The sequence below is a fragment of the Haliaeetus albicilla genome, chromosome 3 (assembly GCF_947461875.1).
Source record: "Haliaeetus albicilla chromosome 3, bHalAlb1.1, whole genome shotgun sequence".
Lineage (NCBI taxonomy): Eukaryota > Metazoa > Chordata > Aves > Accipitriformes > Accipitridae > Haliaeetus > Haliaeetus albicilla.
The window spans coordinates 48,136,076-48,154,892 of NC_091485.1; the positions used below are offsets into that span (position 1 = coordinate 48,136,076).

The 18,817-nt window shown below is 35.5% G+C and overlaps 1 protein-coding gene across 3 annotated transcripts in view; it reads left to right on the forward strand.

Annotated features, from left to right (window-relative positions):
- The window catches only part of WWP1 (WW domain containing E3 ubiquitin protein ligase 1), a 62,070-nt gene that overhangs the window by 37,150 nt on the left and 6,103 nt on the right, over positions 1 to 18,817 (forward strand). For all 3 annotated transcript variants that reach the window (XM_069779615.1, XM_069779617.1, XM_069779618.1), the window contains 12 exons: positions 2,895 to 3,243; positions 5,407 to 5,502; positions 6,147 to 6,321; positions 9,700 to 9,754; positions 9,848 to 9,932; positions 10,031 to 10,159; positions 11,104 to 11,176; positions 11,267 to 11,338; positions 12,385 to 12,473; positions 15,205 to 15,364; positions 18,160 to 18,293; positions 18,388 to 18,528. In XM_069779615.1, the coding sequence (XP_069635716.1) occupies positions 2,895 to 3,243; positions 5,407 to 5,502; positions 6,147 to 6,321; positions 9,700 to 9,754; positions 9,848 to 9,932; positions 10,031 to 10,159; positions 11,104 to 11,176; positions 11,267 to 11,338; positions 12,385 to 12,473; positions 15,205 to 15,364; positions 18,160 to 18,293; positions 18,388 to 18,528 (1,558 nt within the window). The remainder of the gene's footprint in view (positions 1 to 2,894; positions 3,244 to 5,406; positions 5,503 to 6,146; positions 6,322 to 9,699; positions 9,755 to 9,847; positions 9,933 to 10,030; positions 10,160 to 11,103; positions 11,177 to 11,266; positions 11,339 to 12,384; positions 12,474 to 15,204; positions 15,365 to 18,159; positions 18,294 to 18,387; positions 18,529 to 18,817) is intronic.

Consider the following 18,817-nt stretch of genomic DNA (forward strand, 5'->3'; position numbering starts at 1 on the left):
GATGAAGAAGGATGTAAAGCATCCAAAACTTCAATTTCTCTGTCCCAGATGACTAAACCATATTACTGGTTGTCTGGAGGAAAAATCAGAATTCTTTCACAATTAATTTGAGTAACTGTAGTTAAGTTTCTTTTGCCATTAGATAAATCTGACGTTTAGTGCTGTGAGGGAACTGCTGTGCTCTGAGTTGAGATGTGTTGCACACTCTCCTTGCCTTCCATTTTTTCAAAAGGTATGCTGTTTCAAAACAGGTATTGGCAGCTACTAAATTTCATTTTCCTCTTAAACACAAAAACTTCAATTATGACTACAAGTAACATTCAGTACAGTAAAACAAGTGAAAAGAAAGTCTTCCTTTATTTTTGTTCTCCTGGAAAAACTTTGCATCTAATAATGACTGTGCTTTCTAAGCACTTTCTGCCTTTTCTCAGCTGTTTAAGAGAGATTACAGTGATAGCAGAGGAAAAAGATAACCTTATATAGAAGTAGGCAAGCTGTTAATAAACGGTAGAACAGAGACTGTCAAACTTTATGTAATAGAGTGGGAAAAGTGGGTATGGTGGGAAGATAGCAGAAACAATTATGAACTTTAAAAGATAATTATTAAATTAGGCCTTCTCTGAAGCTTTTCTCTATTTGGAGAACTTGAATTTGATTCCCCTGTCTTTTCAGTTGAATGCCAGAGGGCATATATATTATTTAGGCACTGCTCACTTTTTCTTCAACAGCGAAGAGATCCATTTGAAATCTGTATTAGGATAGGGTAATTGCAAAAATAATTGATTTGTTCAAATAGTAATATTGATGAAATCATCACTGACCTTGCACTCAGGCACTGATACAACTGTTTTCAACTACTTTCAACTACTTGTACCAGTTGGAGACTTTTTTAAGGCAAGGCTTAAAACAGGTCTCCAGCATTTGTTGATGATAGACTTTTCTTTTTTTTTCCCCACTGTTGTGCTTAGCAGGATTGTAATTTCATGTGATGTTGCCAGAATTGCTGTTTTAGATCTAATCGGTGAGGTAATTGGCTGATGTAATGTTTTATAGATCTGTTTTGGAGATCAGTTTACTAAAAGAGCTGATGATTTGTCAGTTATTTTGCTCCTAACTTTGTTGTATAGTCCTGTTCACTCTTTCATGTGAATGAATTGAATGTTTTTTTTTTTTTAATGAAAACTGAAATTTCAGTTGGCTTTTTTCCTATTTAAGTAAAATTATTGCTAGTTAAAGCAGAGGTTTGAAGAAACTTGATCAGATTGTCTGTAGTTTTGATTTTTAATGTCATGCTTTACATTTGCTTGAAATCATACAGTCTTGACATGTAATGTAGTTAACCTCTTTTGTGTGAGCTGGAAGTAGTGATGTATTACACTGGAATAGTTGCGTTCAAAAAGCAGTGCCTTTACAGATCTTACAAATCTGCTGCTGCCTATAAAATCATGCTTATCATTATGCATATCAAGAAAATATTTATGGCCCAGTGGTAATTCCTTGAAGAGACTGACTCGTTAACTTAAGTACAATGCTTATGGCAGTTTTATTGTTTATAATTCTTTGACCTGCTTTTCTGACCATCTGGGACAGCAAGAAATTGCTGACATTATATACATATTGCAGATAATAAGTAGAATCTAGCTATTTTTTTGTTCGTAAGAGTATTATACAGAATTAAAGTAAATGAACTCTTTAAAATGATGGAACAGCATTTTATAGGCAGTAGTCTAGGGTTAAATTTTGCAAATCTGTGTCAATAAGGTTATGAGTATAGAGCAACTGAATTGGCCTCAGTCCTTAGAATTGTTAAGCTGATACTATGCTGGTAGATAGAAAATTACTTGAAGTCTGTGTTGCATATTATATTTAGTCTTGTAGAAGAATAGTTCCAACTCTAGAAGAGGTACAAACTGATGAGTTTAAATAAAATTCTCACTGTCTGGTGTTGATCAGTGGTGCAGAAAATGAAAGCTGTGAATGATGGTGCACTGCTTTTAATAGGGCCTTGACTTTTAATGGGGGTCCTGCTGACTGCCGTACCTGATTTTGCTTGTCTAAGACAAGATCATCTTGTGCTGATATACTGTTTTGTTAAGCTCTGCAGATGATTGGTATTGATGTATTGTTGGCCAAGTGGGTTTGGGAGTAATAAAGCCTTCTTAGCCTCCTTTTCATGCTAAATACATGCCTGCTTTAAACCTTTTATGAGATTATGATTGCTTGAGTTGGATGACATTTGTATTGTTCTTTAGAAGACAGAAATTGATTTACTTTGTGATTCTTAAATAATTTTCTTCAGTTATTGAAGTATGTAAGTTACATAAGCCAAATACTAATTTTTATATTTTAATCCTGCTTTTGGAGGGGGATTTTTTCCAAGTCATACACAGGTGGTTGCTGCTTAATGGTAGGGTTCTGTACCTCAACTCTGAAAAAAGGAAAAAAAAATATCTGCAAGAACTGCCTCTTAGTTTTCCAAATTTTGTAAGAGTTACATATCTCTTAATATTTTTCTTTCATGTCATACTAATCAAGTTTTTTTTTGAAGTTGATGTAGTTTCAAAGCAAATAAAGTGATCTTGTTTTCTAGGAAGCAGATGGATACCTTTTGATAATCTAAAGAGTAAGGTGTAATGTTGGGTTGACCAAGACATGCAGAAGCTACCTTAGCAGGGAAGTATAGAGAATGGCTTGCAGACTGTAAGTTTTAATTACAGCTTTAACTGAGGCAGGTGCATTGTGACTTTGTCATCTTAGACAAAAATGCTGTTTATGGCATATAGGTGCGACTTAAATGTATTCGTTCTGTGTTGTTTACTCTAAAAGTTGGTCATCTGAAAAGTAAATAAATCTCCTCAGGTTCTGATACACAAATGTTATTTCCCATTTCTCAGTTAATGGCGAGTCATCCGCCTCTGCACCAGAAGCTGGTAATTCTTCTGTCTCTGAGGCTCAGATAGGTTCAGTTGAAGCTCCCATGTCTTCAGATTGCGCTAACACTGCAGCAGAACCTCAGTCAACAACAGAAGCAACTAGTTGTTCTGAAAGCCACACTTCTGCATTACCTGTTGTGTCTGCTGGACTAGAACCTACAGCTGCAACAGACTGTACTCAACCTAATGCTAGAAACAGTATAGCAGCAGAAGCAGCAAAACCAAGGGAATCCTCCTCCACCTCAAGTGCATCTGCAGAACCTGTAAGACAGCAGCCTGGTAATGCCAGTACAGAACCTTTGCCACCAGGGTATGTGGGCTTGATTTTAATGCTATAATGAAGTTTTGTCTGAACATACATATAAAGAAACAGATATTTAACTCTATACTGGGATTGCCAAATGTGGGTCAGTTGGCTGTGACGGGGTTATTTGATCTAAAATGGGGTTTGTACTGCTGCTATAACTGGCTAGTAGCTCTCGTCCCAGAAAGTAACAAACGATAACTGATTTGCTGAGATGGTATTGTGACCTAAATAGACAAACTCTTGGGCATTATGGACATGAAGACTTTTCATTTGATATATTCAAACTTATTTGGGTCATAATTTGTTACTCCTTTGGTTCTTAAACTATGAGAATGTAGTAGGGATCAAAATACAGAGACATGAAAATTAATAAAATAGTCTAGAAAAACTTGTAGGTTCTTTCTGTGTAACAATGAGATCAGTAAAGTTATAGATAAAAATACAGATTTGAGGTGTATGTATGTGCTCAGAATAGCTAGAAACTTTTAATTCTACTAGACTGTTAGAAACTACTTCTGTAGTCCTAAACCTTAAATGCAAAATTAAAGATGGGTTTAGACATTAAATGAAAATATAGTACATACTCAAATATATATATATCTCTATCTTAAATTTTTCTTAGAGATGCTTTCATGTTTGAGTGAAAAGATGTCTTCAGTAACTAATTGGAAATACTGACATTTCTGTAGTATTCTAAATACTAACTGTTTTAGCATTTTCTGAACACAGAAATTGTTTCTTAACCTGATGTGTATATACACCTTGTGTCACTGTAGCTGATCTTACAGAGAGCCAGGCTTGTACCTGCTCACTCTGAAGGAGGTTCAGTAAGTTCTTAGTGATGCTTCACTTGAGTTTCTGCAGTTGCATAAACATGAAAACAAGCATCTACAAAGATGGAAATATTGTATATATATTGTTGGGGAAGAGTTACAAAGTTTTTAATAATTTTCAGGTGCTTTGACAATGGAAGCTTTTTATAGGCGGGAATTCCTCTTGTCATCTCCCCTCCACACACTTTTTTTTTTTTTTTTAATTAATTAATTACATGCTTTCCCACTGGGGACAGGGTCATGAGTTCCAGGCGTAGTGCACACTATGGCCAAATGCATTTCTTCGTCATTCCTCCCTGATCATGTTTCTGTGTTGTTGGTTTTTTTGTGGTGTCCTGCCCCTCCACCCCCCATCACCCCCCAAATCTAGTTGACTCTCCATTATGTTTAGCCCTAGTAACTCTGTAACATGCTGCTGCTCCACCTGTCTTACCTTCTTGTAATCTTAGCATTTAACCTCTTGAACTGCAGAAAACATTTTGGAGGAGTTTTATAGGGTACTCTGTAAGAGTGAGGAAATGCACATCAAATCCTGTGAGTAGCAGACAAAGGTGTTCTGCCTATGTTTTTAGGAGCCAACTACATAATGTACATAAGAAAACCAAACATATATATATAATGCAAGCAAGGACTTCAGCTTTTCATCTAACATTTATCCTGGCTTCCTCTCCCATTTATAAATGCTTTTATTGCATTATGGCAATTCTCAGCAGCATGAAACTTCAGTTGTTTATAATGTTTAGTCCTTTCTCCATCTTCAATGTAATTTTGCTTTGTAACCAAAACTGAAGAAATAATCCCTAGGGATATCAGATAGAGAATTTACCAGGATAGGAAATAGAAACACAGGAAGACCATCTCATAACGCACATTTCAGGTTCACTCTGAAAGATCCTGTTTGTTGGATACAGGGAACAGTGCTTCAAAATGTAAACTCCCTCTTTTTTTTGAGAGGCATGTACTTTGAAATGCAAAGAATGCATCTCTAAGCACTTTTTGAATGAGGTTGTTTTAGCATCTGAACCTTGAGCAGGTAATTAATTGACTTTGTTTTCACATATCTTAAATAGAATTTGAAAATGCTTGTGAATATTGATCTGTGCTCATTTTATGTACCAAGTCCCTTAAAGAAATCTTTATGGTGATACCAGTTCAAGTAGGAAGTAACTGATACGTATTTTAGTGTGAGTTTCCTTTTGCGTTTTAGAACGAGTTTTGGATCGTAGTGTTTTCATTCAATACCAAAGTACTTTTTTGGCATAGTGGGAAATAAGTCCTAAGGAAGCATTTTCTTACTTATCTTGACTTACATGAAAGTCTTTTTGTCTTGAAGGTGGGAGCAAAGAAAGGATCCTCATGGTAGAACCTATTATGTTGATCACAACACACGAACTACAACATGGGAAAGACCACAGCCTTTACCTCCTGGGTAGTGTAGACTTTTTTGATTTAAACATGATAAAGGTACTATATTTTGTTTGTTTGTTTGGTGCAGGAAAAATACCGTCTTTTATAAGCAGCTCATCGAAGCTGTATTATACGTCATATATTAAGAAATTCTAGCTTTCAGTTAATTTAGAATTATATTAATTGCAGCTATTGTTATAGAAATGTTGGTACTCTGTATGTCACTTGTTCTGACCACTTGTTCAAATACAGCTAATAAATTATTTTGTTCTTCCTTTAAAATTTAAGCATTAAATAATGCACATTTGACCACCTTTATTTAGGTGGCACCACTAGGTGTAGTGCACTGGTTCCAAACCTCAGATTTCCAGGCAAAGTGTTTTCTGTGAAACATGCCAACATTGCTTATGGTCACAGGAATTTACAAAGTTAAAAATGAGGTGACAGAGAGCTGAGCATGCTATTGCTTGAAGTCTGTGTTTGCTCAATGTGGTTGTCCTTCTACCAGTAAAACTGGCAAGTACTTTTGTGTACTTCAGAAATTAAATTCATGCCTGTGACTCCAGTACTTCATTCAAATACTGTCTAGGAATGTAGCATAAAGAGAAAATCAGTTATGTAATATTACTGAAAAATTTAGCTGTTCACATTTGTGTTTCTTGAAAGCTGGGAAAGAAGAGTTGATGATCGTGGGAGAGTTTATTATGTGGACCACAACACCAGAACAACAACGTGGCAGCGACCAACAATGGAATCAGTTAGGAATTTTGAGCAATGGCAATCTCAACGGAATCAACTGCAGGGAGCTATGCAACAATTTAACCAACGATACCTCTATTCGGTAACTTTTACATAAATGATTATGAAATGAATAGAAAGGTATAGGTATACTTTTTGTTCTCTAACTTTTTCTAAAGTGGTTTTATAACTATTCGACCATATGTGTTAACGTTTGGCATCAGTAATTTAGATTCTGATTCTGTTTAAAAATGTCAACAAAAATCATTCTTTAAGGCAAAAAGTACTCCCTTCTGAGTCTGTTCCCTAACCTAAGCCTTGTGTAGTGCATGGTACTTAAGACTTTTAATGACAGTAGTAAAAGGTAAAACTAAAGCATTCACTTAACTGAAAAGGAACGTAAAAGCTGAGTTATGGGCATTTTGAACATTAAATAGCCTTCAAAACTGTTTTAGTGATTAGGAGTCATTCATTAGTACAGGTGGCAATTCTTTTACTTTGAGCTCATTTTGTAGCTTATGAACCGGGTTCAGCTTTGGAATTTCCTACATGGTTTTCCATTTCTCTCAGCTAGTTGCTCACTTACTTCTGCCTGAAGAAAACATCATGAGTAGCTTCAAGTAAGATATTTCTTGAGACAGATTTTTCCGTCTGTTCTGGATAAATAGGATAATTGCTTTTTCAGAGTTAAGAATGATGGTGCCTGCATGTCACTGTCACTCTAAACAGTCCCACTTAAGAATTGTGCTTGGTCTCTTAAAAAAGATCCAATCCCAGAGACTTTGTAAGTGGTACGTAGCAAAGCTGGAGTGTTTTAAAGAAGAAACCATTGAAGTACAAGTCTGAAACAGCTTCATTGGACTGGGACTCTATGAATCCACAGACCTAACTTTGCTTTGAATTTGTTGAACTTTATTCAGGTACCCCTCTGAAATAAAGGATGCTGCAGTATTCTTACATTTAACAGTTCTCAGGCTCATTATCTAATTATACATTATATCTCATCACTGGCAATAGCAGAAACATGCATCACCACTAATTTTCTTAACTTCTGGAGCTGTGCATCAAAGTAGATTTATCTTACGCAGTTAGGGAAAGACAGAATGGTTGAGGGAAGGGACCTCTGGAAGTCATCTGGTCCAACCCTCCAACCCCCCTGCTCAAGCAGGGCCACCTAGAGCTGGTTGCCCAGGACCATATCCAGATGGATGGAGACTCCACAACCTCCCTGGGCAACGTGTGCCAGTGCTCGGTCACCCTCGCAGTGAAAAAGTGCTTCCTGATGTTCAGAGGGAGCCACCTGTGTTTCAGTTTGTGCCCATTGCATCTGGTCCTGTCACTAGGTACCACTGGAAAGAGCCTGGCTCCATCCTTTTTGCACTCTCCCTTCAGGTATTTATATACACTGGTATCTTTTAATGCAAATCCAAGAATTACAGATGAAACATAGCAAGCCAAGAACTCTCCCTGAGCAACTTCCTGTACTTGTGTACTACTTTGATCAGTTGCTTAAACATCTGAGAAAACTCTCACTTTTCCTGATTCTAAGATTTATTTTGTTTTGAGCTAGATTTATTCTTTCAGGGAACAAAACATTTTTTTTGTACAATTACTTTCCTTTCTTCATTTAACGATAATTCTTACTGAAAACCACAGACTAATTTCTTAAAATGTCCCATCTGACCTTAGAATCATTAAATTAGGATTTGTTTGTGAGACAGAATATGCTTGAAGGAAGAGAAAAGATAACTCAATTGTTTGTGTTTCTTTAGAATTCTGTTTTCTAAGTAGAGTATCAGTTGTATACCTAGGACTCATATTTTATTTGTGGAAAAATTGAAATTATATTGAAAAAAGTGTGAGTGCCTTCTTTTTTTTTTTTAAACTTTAGTGCTGCTGTATACTTTTCTTCTAGAATTGTTTAGTATTGTTAAGGTCAAACTACAGCTAACTGTTCTTCCACTGGTGACATACCAGGACTCTGCCTGTATAACAGTTTATAAGTGAGATTGTAATTTATTTTTTGGGAAAAAGTGAATTAATACTTTTAATGAATAAGAGAATGTTTCAGTTACCTTGAATGGTCAAAGCCAAACTATGTGAAGGAAGAAAAATAGGTTACAGTTATTTTATTTCTATTTTTACCTGGGCTAATATATTCAACTCCTTCTGGTATGGAATCTGGCTCATCCCATGCCACTGCCTAGTGTTCCAGTGTGTTCTGTTAAATATACATTAGCCAGCAGCCACACATAAATCCTTGGACCCATTAAGAAGATTGGAAATCTCTGAATCATGCCACCATTCAGTTCTTTGGCAGACAGCATTTTCTGTTGTGTGCTATTCTTTTTATACTCTGCATGGGGAAGTCTTTGGTTACAGGGTCATTGTGACTGTATAGTTTCCAAAAGCAGAAAACGCTAACTGCATTTGCTGCTGAGGTAGTGATAGTTCTCTGTTCACATCTAGTAGCTGGTGGCCAGAACAAAGAGGCAGCTTGATTTTGAGGGTAACTATTGCATTTTCTTCTGATCCTTCCTCTTTTTCTGTTTCACAGTAAAAATATCATAGCTTTTTTTTCCTGAATTTGCTGTTGTAAACTCTTAAGTGGATTTCAGATTTTTGGATGGCAAATGCTATATAAAGCAATATTAGTAGCAAGGTGATCCTTAAGATACTCTTTGGAAAATGTAGATTAGTTCCCATATATCAAAATTACACTCTGTGCAAAAAAAAAAAAAAAAGAATTTTAGTGTCCAAAAAATTTTAGGGGGTGGATGCTTTTAGTTATCAAAGCATGGATCCTGTAGTGTGGGGGATTTCTGCCTTTTATGTTTTATTTTTCCCATGCTTTGTATTCTTGGGAGCGACTGGGGGTCTTCTGTGAGGTTACAGTATATTACGTTATGAGCTTAGCAGGGTTTTATGTAATAATTTGATCTGGTTTTTTTTATTTATTTTTTCCTTTTAACCTTACTGTGTGTTGGTATAATTTTAACCATCCACATATTTTAATGAATGCAGCTGCATTTGCAAAGAATGACAAAGTCTGAAAATAGCCAAACATCCAGGGAAGACATCGTGTATTGAGGAAGCAAAAACTCCTATGTTGGCAGTAATCACTGTGCTTGGAAATGTTTATTATGGTAAAGCATGTTCTTAAGCAAGAACGTTGTGCTTATCTGCTTATACATGCTTACACAAAACTTCTGTGAACTTTGCATCTTTAAGACCACTGACTCTCTCAAGTTTGCTGTAGGAAGGGAAAGGGAGGGTACATTGGGTTGGAAACAGTGGAGGCAAGCGCACAGATCATATCATTGTCAAATAATCTATGTTTCTTCACAAAAACAGACTAAAAAAGGCATGATGTTTTTTCAGAATGGATAGTCTTCAGAAATAGTGGTAATCTTAAAACACATTAAGGAAAAAAATATGAATAATATTTGGCCTAACTGAATGTCCTCTTGTTTTTAAATAGGCTTCAATGTTATCAGCAGAAAATGATCCACTTGGGCCTTTACCACCAGGTTGGGGTAAGTTAATTAGCTGTTGATTTCAGGAAGTGACAGTTACAGAAAACTGGAATACAATTGTTGTATAGTGGGTTTTTTCTTTTTTTCCCCTAGAAAGGAGAGTGGATTCAAATGATAGGGTGTATTTTGTAAATCATAACACAAAGACAACACAGTGGGAAGACCCTCGAACTCAAGGGTAGGTGTGTACATTGACTGTGCAGATATAAAGATCTTGCTTAATTCTTATATGTCCTGATGTGGGGGAAAAAGTACTGTCTGCAATTTCTTCTGCAGTTTACAAAATGAGGACCCTCTTCCAGAGGGCTGGGAAATCAGATATACCAGAGAAGGTGTCAGATACTTTGTTGACCATAATACAAGAACCACCACCTTCAATGATCCTCGTACTGGGAAATCTTCTGTGTAAGTGAGAAATCAAATATATTTTTTAACTTTATACCTTGTTATAGTTTAATAATGAAGTCTTCTCATACTAGAAAACAATATATACTTTTAGCTGGAATTGAGCACTAAATTTTGAAAAAATTGTTGTTCTGTAAATTTAATCTATTTTTAAGCTTTCATTGTCAGTTTATCTATGACACACCTTGCTGTATTGCTTTAAGGTTCAATAGTTTTTATACACTTTTCAAATACCAAGATTGTAATTATTTTATAAACAGAGAAGGGAAGTGAGGTAAGCTTGAATATTGAACTAATGTAACTAATAGTTAAATTTTTAAAGAAACAGCAAATGGTTGTAATGAGTATTGTTTATAATTGTACACCTTCTAGCGACATTAATGTCTAAACAAAGTAGTTCTAAGTACTTCTTAAAAATGTTACATGCAAAACTTTTAAAAAATAGTTTAGTCAGAAGTATTGACCCAACCTATGGTGACTGTCTTAATATCTTTTATATAGGGAAGGGTTTACTTCTGATGACATGATGATGACCTTTCATTCAAAGAGCCTATAGAGTATTGTACTAGAAATTCCTTTGTAGTTCCACAAGCAGCTGAATTTATAAAGCCTAATTTAGCAGTCTTTCTCTCAGTGAAGACAATAAATTAGATGTCTCCCCTCTAGCTGACTTGTAATTTTTACAAGATTAACAGGGATTTGAAATCCTCTAGATCTCTACCTTTCTTTCAAATTTGGTAAATTGACTAGCATCTTAAACGAAGGAAAAAGGCGGGGGTGTGGAAAGGAAGACTGACCAAACCATCAACAGCATTTTGTTTCTGTTCATATCATACGATATAATGATTTTTGTGTATTTTTGAAATCTACATGCTGTTGTTTAGCATTGATATTACTGTTTGATGTCTGTGTGGTTAATGTATCTCAAATTTATTTCCTTACAGAAATAAAGGGCCACAGATTGCTTATGAGCGTAGCTTTAGGTGGAAACTTGCTCATTTCCGTTACTTGTGTCAGGTACTGATTACGTAATTACTTACTTTTTGAAACTAATTGAATTTACATTTATATGTGCTGCCTTTTAACATTATTGCCTTATGATTACAGTCCAATGCACTGCCAAGTCATGTGAAAATCAATGTATCCAGACAGACTTTGTTTGAGGATTCCTTCCAGCAAGTAAGCCTGCAAAGATTGTTGTGTTTATTTATCAAGACAAAGCATAAGAACAAAAATGGCCATAGCCAGTTCATACTAATGGTCCTTCAGGCTCAATAAACTTATTCTGGTATTAGCCAAAGGGGTATTCTTAGGGAAGACAGTAAGAACAGAAGCAATGTATATAATACTCGTACCAAATGATCTTTCAGCTCCCAAGTGTTTACAGTTGAAATGCTTCTTGAGCTTGATGTGGTTTCTGGGTATTTTAATAATCCTCAAGAGACTTCTCTTCTGTGAGCTTGTCTGTGCTCCTCTTGTGAACTTTTTGCATCTACAGCATCCTGTGGTAAAGAGTCCCATAGCTTAACCACATTACATACCATATTAACCACATTGGATTTGCTTTTCTGATTCTTGTGTGTGGTTATATACATTACAAAATGTTGTTTTCTCCAATTAAAACTGGTGTCCTGCTTTGTCCTTCAAATGTTGAATCTGTGTAATTGAAGCTTACAGTTCTTGAGCTCTTACAGTCTGCAGCCAATGTTTGTTCCTTCCTTCTTTCTCTCTAACAATGAAAATTCTTGCAGCTGTCACCACATCAAAACCTCTTGGGAGGGATTCTCTATAAGTAAAAAGTATGTTATTAATGAAAGTATATTACACTTATTTTGGATTAGAGTAAATTAAGTGATTTGCATAAAACCAAAAATCTGTAATATATCAGATGAAATGTCTTTTTGCCTCTTTTCCTTTAATGATAATGAATGCTTTAGGAAGAGTATAAAAACAGGGCAACCATATAGTGATACTTTCCAGATACACTCTCGCACTTGCTAGCAGTCTGCTGCTGAAGGATTTTAAGTCCAAGTTGGTATTTTTATGTGGAGTTCATTGGTTGCAAGTTCTATGGTCTAATTACTTGTCAAAGCTGTGTAAACATTTGACATATACAGCATTTCTGTATCAATTAAATAAAGATATTATTACTCAGAGTAAGAAGGAGCGATTGTATTGACAATGCATAATTTATAACTTATTACAATTTTTCATTTTTTTGATAGATTATGGCATTAAAACCCTATGATTTGAGGAGAAGATTATATGTTATATTCAGAGGAGAAGAAGGATTGGATTATGGTGGCTTGGCAAGGTAAAAGAAAATTTGTTTAAAATAGTTCTGTTGTTTTTTTTTTTAATAGCACTCCAACCTTGATTTCTAATATTCTGTTGGCAAAGAAACTGCTTGCTTTTGCAGTCTGACCCTGGTTACCTTTTTAGCTCCCTTTAATGTATTTAAGGAGGTGGAACTGGCAGCACTGGCTATTATGGGTTATAACCTTGCATTAGTAAAACTGGGATCTCAGTTGTTCAGTTCTTTGACAATGATTGACGTTTAAATTGGAATTTTTTTATGCCAGTTAATTGCTCTAGACCAAGTTATTTCAGAAACTTTCTATCAGAAAGTTCCACTTTGCTGGAAGTGGCGCCTGTGGAAAAATAACCTGTTTTGCTTATTTGGAAAAAAACAAGCGAACACCAGATTGAGGCTGATATAAACAGAAAGGACATAAACAAGAGGAGAGTAGTGCAGGCATGAAGTAACAGCTGACGAACAGACTAGGTAGGCTGTGCAGGAATGCAAAACAGCTAGACTACAAGTTTTTCTAGAATCTGAAGTGGAACTTGGAGGGAAAATCTGGTAACAGGAAAACCATAGACAAAGTGTGTTTCATCTGTTGACCATATAGAAGACAACCGCTGACTACTGCTGCTGGTTACTTGACTGAAATGCTACTATTATGATGAAAATTTCAGTACCACTGCAGATTGAGGGAATTAGGAGTAGTCATAGGTGACAGAATTTTCCTTGTTTGGTGGTTTTTTTTAATGTAAAGGTGTTCTGTTTTGGTTTTGTTCTGGTTTTATGTAGCTGTGTTAAAATGAGGTTTGGTGAAAATGTGTAGTACTTCTAAGTAAGGGAGCTTGCCTCTGAAGGTTGAGCTTCTTTGCATATGTGGGTGGTTATGCTTCTGCATTACAATATCTGGTAGGCTTTTGGGGGGTGACTGCAGGGAGGAATCCAATTCTTGCTTTGTGTGGGTTTTCTTTGGCTGGTGTCCCGGTCATGATGGCCCTAGGCATAGGATGGAAACCAGGAGGGTTCAAGTAATCTGGTCCAGAGAAACAAAGTATTCCAAAGAAGTGATGTTAGAATAATTTAACTGAGGAGTGTTAGTCTCTTAGTAGTTAGAAAGTAGCAGAATAAATAAATATAACAAATATGTAAGTAGTATAATTTCAATAGTTTTAGGAATAAGTCTTGCCCAAGATTTTGTATGTGAAATTGAGAAGCAGCGAGGATCTTATTGTAACTTGAGCTGAGAATTCTTAAGTGACACTGAGTAAATGTTCGTGTACTGACTTGCTAATGTAATGCTGCATTAATACAAATATAGAAAGCTGATGCACCTGATTTATCACCTGTTTCTCAGGAGGCTAAACTCAGTGTTTCCTCCAGATTTTTACCTTGCGTTTAGGAGGACCAATCTAACACTATGTCCTATGGCTAGTTCTAGCTGTTGACATGAAAAATTCATTGCTTCTGCAAACTTCTTGTTGATGACTGATTTCTTTGATTCCTCCTTTGTTAACTGGCTTTGATCTAATTTAAATGCCTATTAAATTTGATGCTTCTATGCAGAGTTAATATAATTATCTCAGTATAAAACTTGCATAGAATGCTGTACAACATTCTTGTGCTTATTAAAAGAAACACAGAACCCCTTTAGGGTTATCGTATCCTGGCTGCCTTTCTCTGTTTACTCTTTCTGCTTGGCCTTTGGATTTGAAGCGTATTGTAGTGAATCATGATCCATGACTTGAGTTTCATAGAACTTTTAGGAGAAACATGCCAGCAAACCTCTCATTTCTATTCCCTGATCTCAGGTAAATATAGGGATAGAAAAGATGCCTGTTAAATGTGACAGCTGAAAGGCAGTCAGGATGGAATTCAGTCCCTGCAGTTATTGTAGGACAGACTTTCAGCTTTTTTTGGTGGCTTTTCCCTAAGCCTGGTTGTTCAGTTCCAAGCATTTAGGGCCTGATACAAAAACTCCTGAGTATATATGACTGCTTCTGAGGTCTCTGATTATATGCAAATACTATAAAGCAAAAAATATTCTAAAAATCAGGTATCCTAACACTGAAATACCAGATTCTATTATTATTTCAGGTCTGCTACGTTGGCAGCTATGAAGGTGACGAATAACATGTATTAGTTAAACCTCAGCAAAAATACATATTCACACTGTTGTGTCCTGTGGGCTTAACTGATGCATGGTAATTTGTTAAACCACAGTAACTCAGTGTGTGTTCTGCTGTCAGATTGGGAAAGCAAATAAGGTGTGCTGTGGTTTGGGTTTTTTTGTTTTGTTTTGTTTTACCTAGGTTGTTTATAATAAGCACTGCCCGTGGAATAATCTGTAATTTTTTTTGAATAAAGATTTGAGTTGTATGCAGTAAAGCAGGCATGAGGAGGATAAATACTGTGTACTGGTTGAGGCAAGGACTCTGTAGGCAAAAATGTTACTAATATGCAGCTAAAGCCTGTGCTATGAGGGTGTGTTCAAGGTGACAGTCTTAACAATAATTTCTAAACTTTGGAAACCATGACTTTCTAACATTATCATTTTTAATGAATTTTTTTATATTTAAGAAAGTATGTAATGCCATATATTATTCTGTGATTCTAATACAACACTGTTTATATTATTTTTCTAAGTTTGCATATATTTTGACCATTTTGCTAGTTACCTAAGGGGAATGGTGATAAACATCTGTATCTGATGGTTTTTATGTGTATACATGTTTTTTTTCCTTAGAGAATGGTTTTTCTTGCTTTCCCATGAAGTACTGAACCCTATGTACTGCCTATTTGAATATGCTGGCAAGAGCAACTATTGCCTGCAGATAAATCCAGCATCAACAATCAATCCTGACCATCTTTCATATTTCTGTTTCATTGGGCGCTTTATTGCCATGGTAGGTTAGATTTTTAAGGTTTTATTATTTGCTGTAGCTATACATTTATTCCTGAACAGTATTTGTTTTTACAGTTATTAAAGGTTATATTAATCTCTTAGAAATGGAAGATTAAGGCATGTAAGGTTATTGAGCCAAAATATTCCCTGAGAACTAAGTCTCTTACACACTCAAGTTTCCTGGGATAGTGATGAAAGTTAATGACATTCAATATAATATTTTATTTTTATCAATTGGATGTGTGTACTTCATGCAAATCGCTGTTTGATTGAGTGTCTGAATACTGATGCTCTGAAAAATGTGACTAGTATTTTCTGAAAAAGGCTCCTCGGTTACACTTGGTATACCTTAACTGTATTAAAAAAAAAGAGTTAGAAATGTTTTTCAGAGTACACTGAGCCTTAATTTAAACGTACATACTTTGATACAAAGGTCAGATACTGAGGAGAGCAGAAGCTGGCAGGGAGCTGATTCTCTGCCATCAGGTTTCTCTTAAACTAAAAGCTGACGAGGCATGTTGTATCATTTCTTCTTCTGGTATCACTGAGTCAGTTTTCTGTAGTGGACTCCTGCTCTGTCACATTTCTTTCCTTCCATGTAGCGATACAGTCATCTTTCCACATAATCATCATGATGTCTACAGGTAGCCCTCAGCAACATCCCTGAACATGGTGAATAGTGAAACCAAAAAGAGTAGATAAAAGTGCATTTTCAGATTGAAAAGGCTGTCGTCTTCCCCTGTTGTTCTGGCTTTTTGTATGAAATTGGAATAAATACAAGCAAAGTGTAATGTAAATGGAAAAATACTTTCAGACTTAAAATAAGTTAGGTTTGGGGGGGGTTCTTGGTTTTGCTTTTATTATAGAAGCTTCTTGAGAAACAAATTTGTTCAGTTTTGATGATAACATCTCTGATTTCGAGGATTTTATGGCCAAGTTCCCCATTTCTGTGCTGTCATGAAAATTTATTTCATTGGGTTAACACTTTCAGGCTGCCAACTTTTTTCTTTCTTTTAGAATCCTCAGCAAGGTATAAGGCCATTTAGCAGGAAGAAGTGATAAAGCCAACTAGGTGCTAGAGCCAAATTCTGTTTCTTTTGGTCGGTGATTTTTGATCTTGCACATAAAAGAAATCCAAAATTGAAATGTTAACTTTAGGAAAACTACTTCACAAAATACAGATCATAGAATAGGACTTAATTATAAGTATTTAATGTAATTAGAAGACAAACCTTTCTTTCCTGAAGTATTTTTGTATTTTTATTTTAAATTCTCTAAGGTGGGGTGTGGAGAGAGACCTGTGTAATGGTGCCTAACGTGGTCAGTTGCAAGGTTTGAGTATAGTCATGGTTTATAATGGATGGTACTTCCTGCAGTACTTCCTGGGATACCCTCCAGTGGCTTAAAATAGCTTAGGTACTAATGTAAGTGGGAATCATTTTAAGGAGTCTAGATAGGCTTTTTAAGTGCAGTTGTAGTTTCTGTCCTTCTCACAGTTCTAAAACAGTTGTGATTTTCAGATCATAAAGACTTAAGTACTGAAATAACCACAGATGTTTTTGACTGAAAGGGAGTTAAACAGAAATAATACACATCTTATTCTGTAACAAAAAGCTGTTAAATGAGGTTGGCTGAGGCAACTTTTATATTTTGCTGTAAGATTATCATAGACATTAAATGAGATGATTTAAGAGCTGACTTTTGCAAAAAGCAGGAAATCGAATGGCTGGATGCTGCACTTGACATTTAGTTTTTCTGTTTTTCAGCTTGCTCTCCAATAAGAAGTATAGACTAGTTTAAAGATAAATACACAAACAAACAAATAAATATATAAATAAAGGCCTCTGAGAGAACCTTTTTAAGCTCTCCTAAAGAAGAAGAAAATGCATGCTAGAGTAAGCCTTAGGGGGGAATATTAGAAGGTGGGGAAAAAAGATGGAGCATTGCCTTTTTCTAGAGGAAATGGGCTGTTACATTGGCTCTTTTGCTTATAGAATTTCAGCTGTAAGGAAAGACAAGCAATGAATGCCACATGTGGCCTATGTTTACATGATTTTTTAAAGGGGTGTTTTAGTGAAGAAAATGTACTTGGTAAGGATGAGGGAAAAAATATTTTTCAGAGTTACAGCTGTGCTGTTAGCTCTCAGATGCACTGAGTCAGTATGGAGGTTAACACTCTGTGTGTGTGTGTGTGTGTAATGCTATGCTTCAGTACTAGAAATTAGCTTACACCCTTTGTGTATGCATGGTGAGACAAGTGTGACCATGTTTTGGTTTTTTTTTCAATTTCATTTTTGCAGTAGAAGGGAGAACCTCATTTCTCAGTTCTGTTACTCACCTATAAAAAAACTGATTCCCAAAGCTCTTTTTGAAGCACTCTGTGATTGCATTGTGTAAAGGATGATTTTGCAGGATGTATGTATGTAGTAAAAAATGGCAGTAGTACTCAAGTAGGATCAAATAACCCTTGGCATATATACCTATCCACATAATATGGAGGAAACTTAGTTAATTTTCTCTTTTAATAGACTTCATCCTTTTATGATAAGGTTTTTTTAATGAAAGAATTTCTAAATTGTAATGATAACATATGCGTGGATAAATTTTGTCAATTAATCGTTTTTTTTCTTCCCATTTAATGTAATGTTTTGTTCTTTTTAAATACCAAGCTGCTACTGCTACTTGGTGCTTTGTATTATTTGAAGGAGAAAGGAAAAAAAAAAGAACTCAAGTCCAGAATACTTCAATAATTCAGCAGTTCAGTAAAAGCTAAACAGACTTTTTTCTATTCAACAGGCATTGTTTCATGGGAAATTTATTGACACTGGTTTTTCTCTGCCTTTCTACAAACGAATGCTGAGCAAAAAACTTACCATTAAGGACCTAGAATCTATTGATACTGAATTTTACAACTCCCTAATTTGGATAAGGTTTGTAGATGATTTTTTGTGTGTGTGTTGATGTTTTATGGAGTTTTTTTCATGTATACAGCATTCATTGCGCCTTTTTTTTTTTTTCATTCAGGGATAATAACATCGAAGAGTGTAACTTGGAAATGTACTTTTGTGTGGATATGGAGCTCTTAGGAAAAGTAACCTCACATGAGCTGAAATCAGGAGGTTCAAATATCTTGGTAACTGAGGAGAACAAAGAAGAATATATTGGGTAGGAAGGTGTAGATGTTGAAAAAAAGTGTTCCATATTTATTCTGTTGCTCTAGTCTTTTTTGACACAGTATGTGATTTTTTTTTTCCTATTACTATGTAATTCTTGGGTCTATTATTGAAATGGTATCTTGGTACACATGATCTTTTGATACACTTTGATCTCTCCTATTCCCCTCTTCCCTCTCCTCCAACCCCTCTTCCCCCCGTCAAGAGAAAAAATAGAGAAGACCTCATAGAGAAAAGATGACCTGTCTTATTATTACATGTACAATGAGAGAACAGGTGAA